This window comes from Syngnathus acus, chromosome 13, assembly GCF_901709675.1.
Source record: "Syngnathus acus chromosome 13, fSynAcu1.2, whole genome shotgun sequence".
NCBI classification, from domain to species: Eukaryota; Metazoa; Chordata; class Actinopteri; order Syngnathiformes; family Syngnathidae; genus Syngnathus; species Syngnathus acus.
In genome coordinates, this window is record NC_051098.1 from 7040121 (window position 1) to 7046225 (window position 6105).

The 6105-nt window shown below is 39.1% G+C and overlaps 1 protein-coding gene across 1 annotated transcript; it reads left to right on the plus strand.

The window, feature by feature from the left end:
* The first annotated feature begins 122 nt into the window (after positions 1-122).
* LOC119132787 (non-histone chromosomal protein HMG-17-like) lies at positions 123-2940 on the plus strand. The gene is made up of 6 exons (XM_037268272.1): positions 123-290; positions 1133-1168; positions 2308-2337; positions 2423-2476; positions 2544-2663; positions 2754-2940. Exons 1-6 carry the CDS (start codon positions 276-278, stop codon positions 2808-2810), a joined length of 312 nt encoding a protein of 103 aa, XP_037124167.1. The 5' UTR covers positions 123-275; the 3' UTR covers positions 2811-2940.
* Positions 2941-6105: the final 3165 nt, after the last annotated feature.

The window sequence follows — 6105 nt, forward strand, 5'->3', positions numbered from 1 at the left end:
TCCACACAGGTAAGTTGCTATGGTTCAAAAATATGTTGCCTCCTCCTCTCCACCAATTAGTGCAAGAGGGGGGCGGGATATAACGTTTTTCGCTCCGTCGATAGGCTAAGACTGAAATCACATTGAACAGGAGACCCAATCCCGTTTCGGCTAGTTGTGGTACTCCTTCGACGTTCATTTGAAGTTACAGGCAGAGTGTTTTGGAGGTAAATACCTTCAAGGTGTGGTGTGTACTGACTTATAAGTGACAAAGGCTCTCTTCAAGCTTGACAACAATGGGAAAAACGAAGGTATGTTGTATCCAGACCACTTGAACATGCATTGCCACATCTCCGTAGGAATGGCTTTTTTTTCCCACGATTACTATAACGTGTATTTCCGCGTCGTCGATCTCTTGAGCCTCGGCGAGTGGCGCCTATTTACTTAGTAGCGGCGGTCTGTTTTTAAATCCAATCTGAATGTGCTGCTTTTGAAATGCACAAACTGGCAAACAAACAGTGGAGTCCGCAAGGAGACAAAGGGGTGTAACCTTCGTCAGTCGAGGCACAGGTTGCCATTGGGGGAAACGTATCGAAAGATTTTTCAAGAACGTCTTATTTACGCGGTTTGAATTGCAGGATTAATGCTGATTGAACCAAAAAAGTACAAACGAGTGCAACGTTCACAAATGGTGGTTATTTTCACATTTCGACGTGTACACCGCGCGTCGTGGAGAAAGATCGCTTGTATGCACGTCACCGTCGTCCTTTCTCTCTGAGCGCCATGGCAGCCTTAAAAAGACACGCCTCTCCTTTTCATAAGCAAAGCCTGTACAGTCACGTCGGGGATCGTTTTATTCTCGTTGCATGGTTTTAGTGTCATAGATCGCCGTGGATGCGTGGTTGAAACGGTATGTAAAATGTAGTGTGTGCTCGCTTCCATTTAAGAACTATCGTATTCTTCTGTTCCGTAGAGAATGTTTAATTAGGCTGGAGCGTTTGCCTCTAAGAAAACATTGCACAATGTCGTTATGACTTGAGGGGAGGGGAGGGATAGGTGCCCATCCCCCCTTTTGCATCACACGCCCACTTTCGCTTCGGAGTTTTTGTTGTTCCTGCTTTTAATAATTTCTTCCTCCGTCCTTTCCACGCAGAGCACAGACGCTCCAGCAGCAGAGGCATGCTCGCAGGTTAGTAGTTAAAGCTTTCCAGTGCAACGCTGTTACAGACAGCTAATGAAAAATCTCCCAGCTTTTTTTCATTTGGAATCGTAGCCTCCCTTTTGGCACACATGCATTACCAATGATGCTATATTACTGAAATGTGATCTCCCTCTTCTCCATCACAACGAAAACTCCGCCCACACTGGGATGGCTGTTTGAATAACCTAGCTATATCGATTCATTCACTTGGGAAATTCATGGTTCTCTATGAACACAAACAAAGTAGTCATATTTACTAACATTTACAATGTTAAAAATACTGTAAGTAAAACAACTCTAAAGATAGTATCTACATGAGTCTCTTTTTAAATGCAATAAAATACATTAGAGGTCATATTTCCAGTGCGTTTGAAATTTCAGAATAAAGTGCATTGTAACATTGTATTCTTTAAATATTTGTAAAGGGATGGGAGACTCGCTGAATGTTCTTAATTCATATTCAATGCCAGCAGAATAAAGGTCCTCTGAGGTGCTGATTCAGTTCTTTGGTCCGCACTAGTTGATACTGAGTCAGCAATGCTTCTGCTGGTTGCAGCACCTGTTGCAAGCTACAGTCTATAATAAACCAATTATAAATAATCAACAATCTTGGTTATCAATATTAAAATCAACTTGAATCCATAGGACAAGTTACATTTTGGCTGCTACTATGAAATTAACCTGATAGTCAGCGATATTTACATTGCAAATGTGGGCTCTGCTTAATACTGTATCTCAAGAAATATCGCAACCTGTATTCAGCCAACCGCCACCGGGAAAATGTGTGTTTAAGGCTTCATTAAGCTGCCTAATGATAGCAAACAAGTTGTCATTGTGGGAGAAGAAAGTGCAGCAAAATTTGGAGACAAGGAGCGAGTGCCTTATGATTTGGATTGTTTCGGACTAATGGCATGTGACAAGTGAAACCAAGATGTTAGACCCTGCAACTCAAAACAGTAGTAATGTTAAAATTGACACTTGACTACAGGGACATTGGAGACTTTCTACATGTATTGCACGGCTGTTCAAAGCAGCCCATGGCGGCACAAGAAGAGGATGCTAATGAAAATGACTATGATTGTCAAGTGTATATTCTGTCATTAACAAGTGATGTCCTCCTCCTTCAGCCAAAGCGAAAGTCTCTACGATTGTTAGCTGTGAGTATCACCGTATGTTTCTCTTTAATATCCTGTACTGTTGGTGTGGATTTGACCGTTCCTCGTTTGTATGTGTGTTTCACAGAAAGAGACAGAAACCAAACCAGAGACAGAAACTAAACCAGAGCCAACAAAGACCGTACGTAAATGTGCAATAATCATATGACATTTTATAATTACTAATTACTTTATTCCTGACTTTGTAGGCGCCTAAGAACCAAAAGGTGAAGGAGGTGGCAAAGGAGAAACCAGAACAGAAGAAAGAGGAACCTCGGGATGAAAAAGAAGAGGACCCTGCAGAAAATGGGGAGGCCAAAGTTGAAGAGGTACCCTCAAGTTGAACCCGCAATGATGTTTTGTGTTTTATTGGAAAAAAACAAAGTGCCAAGATCGTGGATGTCATCTTTCTTTTGCAGGCTGCCACAGAAGATGGAAAGGGTGATAAGACCGAAGAGGGTAAAACAGATGAGTAGTGTTGCCTCAACTCATCTGCCTGTGCTCCCTGTCCCTTCTTAAATGTCAAGTGCACATCATGTTTTCAACTGGGACATGAATACAGACACACGTTTAAAAAAAAAAAAAAATCCTCAACCACCATTTAATTTCATAGCTTCTGTGAAGGGAATATTTTGGCCTTTGTGTTGGGTTTTATTTCCCTTTTGTTTCCCTCCATTGTCAGCTTCTTATTTAGCTTTTTAGGCTGTAGTCTTCAATCTTCATCAGAATTCTGATGTAAAACTACGAATTAACATGGAACTTTTCAAAGGGGTTTTGTGAACTGTACTGTTTTTAACAATATGTAAAACACGATCCTTTTGGTTGTTAAATTGAATGTTTGAATGTCTGTTTTGAAACAATAATTATTTTCTTTACTGTAAAATCATAATTAATTTTGGCCCTAGAATGCCCAGCATGGTTGTCTTCGTTGCATCTTAAGAACATGCGCACAGTTGCAGTTTAAACGTGTTCTTTTCAACAACAAAAATATTCTCTTGCCATCTGTATGCGTCCAGTGATGGTACGTTGTTGTTCTTAGCTATGCTCATTGCTCAATGCTTGCTTACTCTGTTGCCACTACCACCAACAATATGTACACATTACAAATTTGCGGCTATACTTATTGTGACTTTGAAACATCTCTATCGATGTACAGTTTTGTTGTTGTTGATCTTTTTTTTTAACGGTTAATAAAAAAAAAACATTCTTTTTACATTGTTTACATTTTTTTAAGTAAAAGGGGCTAAAATGTAAGTAAGCACATGACTTGATCACTTCTTTAACCTTACAAATTATTTTTTCTTATTGCGTGCAAAAAACATTGTCAAAAGATAAAGATTAGAGGTGTTAGCTTAAAGAAAATGTAAATTCTCAATGGAGATGTAATTGAATTTTTTTTACTACTAATCAAGGATTGCAGTTTGTGCTCTTCATCCCATTTCCATTCACTATTATAATCCCTTTTCCATGATGACTCCAATAATACATTTGCAATATGCATACTAAAATTGTACAGATATTTACATACACTAAACTGATGGTTAAATACTCATCTGTAAATATTTGGCCTTTGGAACTAGTTGGTCGCAGTTCAAATTAGGGCTTTCACTATTATATATGTTTAGAATTGATTATTCCATCGATTTTAATCAAATAATGGGATAAAATGTTATTTTTCCCAAAGGTGTATAACCATTTTCCCATCTACTGTTAATTTGGTAGTGTTTGGTGATTAAAAACAAGTAAATAGTATTCATACAATATCACACGAGATTAACGTACTCACCAAACATTTTTAAACTGATTCAGTTACCGGTGTGGTTATTTTCTGTTGTAAATGCAGATGTTTGCAAATGTCTTGTTTTGATTAAACAAAAATAGATAATCTGTTTTAATGAATGAGTACCTACAAAATTAATGAGTATTTGGTGTTGAGAGGCTGACAGAGTATTTTTGTTCATTCTAAGATAAAAATGGCTCGAAATGATTCCTCTATGATTAAAATAGTTGTCAATTATTTTAATAATCCATTATTTGTCAATTGATTTTGACAGATCTAATTTAAATCCCACTGTGAACACAATATAAAAACAACTTTTTGTTGGTGAGATGCTTGTCTGCACGTACTTGTGTGTGATCTTGAATTTTCTCATGAGGTCCAATCAAATGCTTCGACATATCAATAGTGTTTCCAATTCCATGCTGCCAGTTTGTGGGAACTATTTGGCCATGGCCCCTTCCTCTTCCAACATGACTGCACCAGCGCACAGAGCAAGACCTCTAAAGACATGGATGAGAATGTTTGGCTTGGATTAATTTGACTGGCTGCATAGAGGACTGACCTGAACTCGATAGAGCACCTTAAGGACAGAGGAGCCAGACAGTGTGACCTCACAAATGTGTTTCTGGAAGAATGGTTAAAAGTTCCTAATAACGCATTTTAAAAATTTGTGGAAAGCCATTTACCATTGAAAATTTTAAGCTGTTATTACTGCAAAGCTTGTACAAATTTCATATTAAACCCTATGGATAAAGAATGGAATGTCTCAATATGTGAGTCAACTCAGGTGAGTGAATACTTTTGGCCAATAGACTGCTGTATATTCTGTATACAATGTGTTTAAAAAATGCTCCAGGACTGGTGTCCCATGTTATATTTCAAATATCAAGTTTTTCCCCTTTCTCCCCTGGAGTCTAATGCAGTTTCCCAGCCTCCCTTGTAAAATGTTTATGCTCCCCTGGAAGGATTCTTCCAGGATCTTCTGCAGCTCCATTGTCATGGCCATCTTTATGGCATTCAAGTCTTCAAAACAACTTCACCTGCTTGACAATGGGAAGAGAGGGGGGGAAAATCACATGGAGCCAGATTGGGTGACAAGGGAGGTTGCTCCTACATGGCAATGTTCATCTTGGCAAAGAGCTGTCAGGTGCTAAGGGCATTGCGAGCAGGCGTGTTGTCATGAAGCACTCATGGGTTGTCCTTTCACAACTCTTACCTCCTCTCATGCATTGAATGAAGCAAACGCTGCAGGATCTCTTAGTTGACATGCTTATTGATTGTCTGTCCCAGTGATTCCAAATCTGGGTGCCATGGCACAGTGTTTGTTTTGTTTTTGTTTGGTGGTGTCCTATCAGTTCTCTAATGTAAAATGGGTGCCTTAGCTCAATTAAGTATGGGAAACCCATGTCTGGCCGCAATTGAAAGGTGAAACTTGTAGGTTTTTTTTTTTTTTTGCTTGGGTTTAAAATGTATCTTTTGTGACACTAGTCCTGAAACAGGTCTGACATATATCTTTGCTGAATGGAAATTGGATTTCCCCTCATGGGATTATAATCATTATAATAATAATTGATGTCATGCTGCGATGATAATTTATTACAAGACATATATGGACAGGTATATGTCACTCATTATATAAACTTTACAAGAATACATCAATTTCAATGCAAATGATCCTGAAGCCGCTTCAGTGAAGCGTATCAATCTTCAAATCAGCTCGATAAGGTCGTTCATTATTCATGACGTCATGCGCAGAACTCGCGACCTTGGTCAAAAAGAAGGGGCGACTGCGTGATCGTCGTATTGCATTTCAAAGGAAATCGGTTCATAATTCTCGTCACGTTAACTGTGCGTTCATGTATACACAGTACACGAGCAGGTAAATCCAATTTAGCCGAGCTACAGGACAACGTGTAGATTTTAGGGGGGGGGGGTCTTTTGTTGAGATCGCTCCTCCCCCCTCTCCCTTTTTCCTGTGTGTGTGTCTGTGG

Bases quoted from the DNA above. Each gene is read 5' to 3' on its own strand.
- LOC119132787 (XM_037268272.1), top strand. The intron at 1,169-2,307 runs GTTAGTAGTTAA...CTCCTCCTTCAG, and splicing joins CAGCAGAGGCATGCTCGCAG to CCAAAGCGAAAGTCTCTACG. The intron at 2,664-2,753 runs GTACCCTCAAGT...TTTCTTTTGCAG, and splicing joins GGGAGGCCAAAGTTGAAGAG to GCTGCCACAGAAGATGGAAA.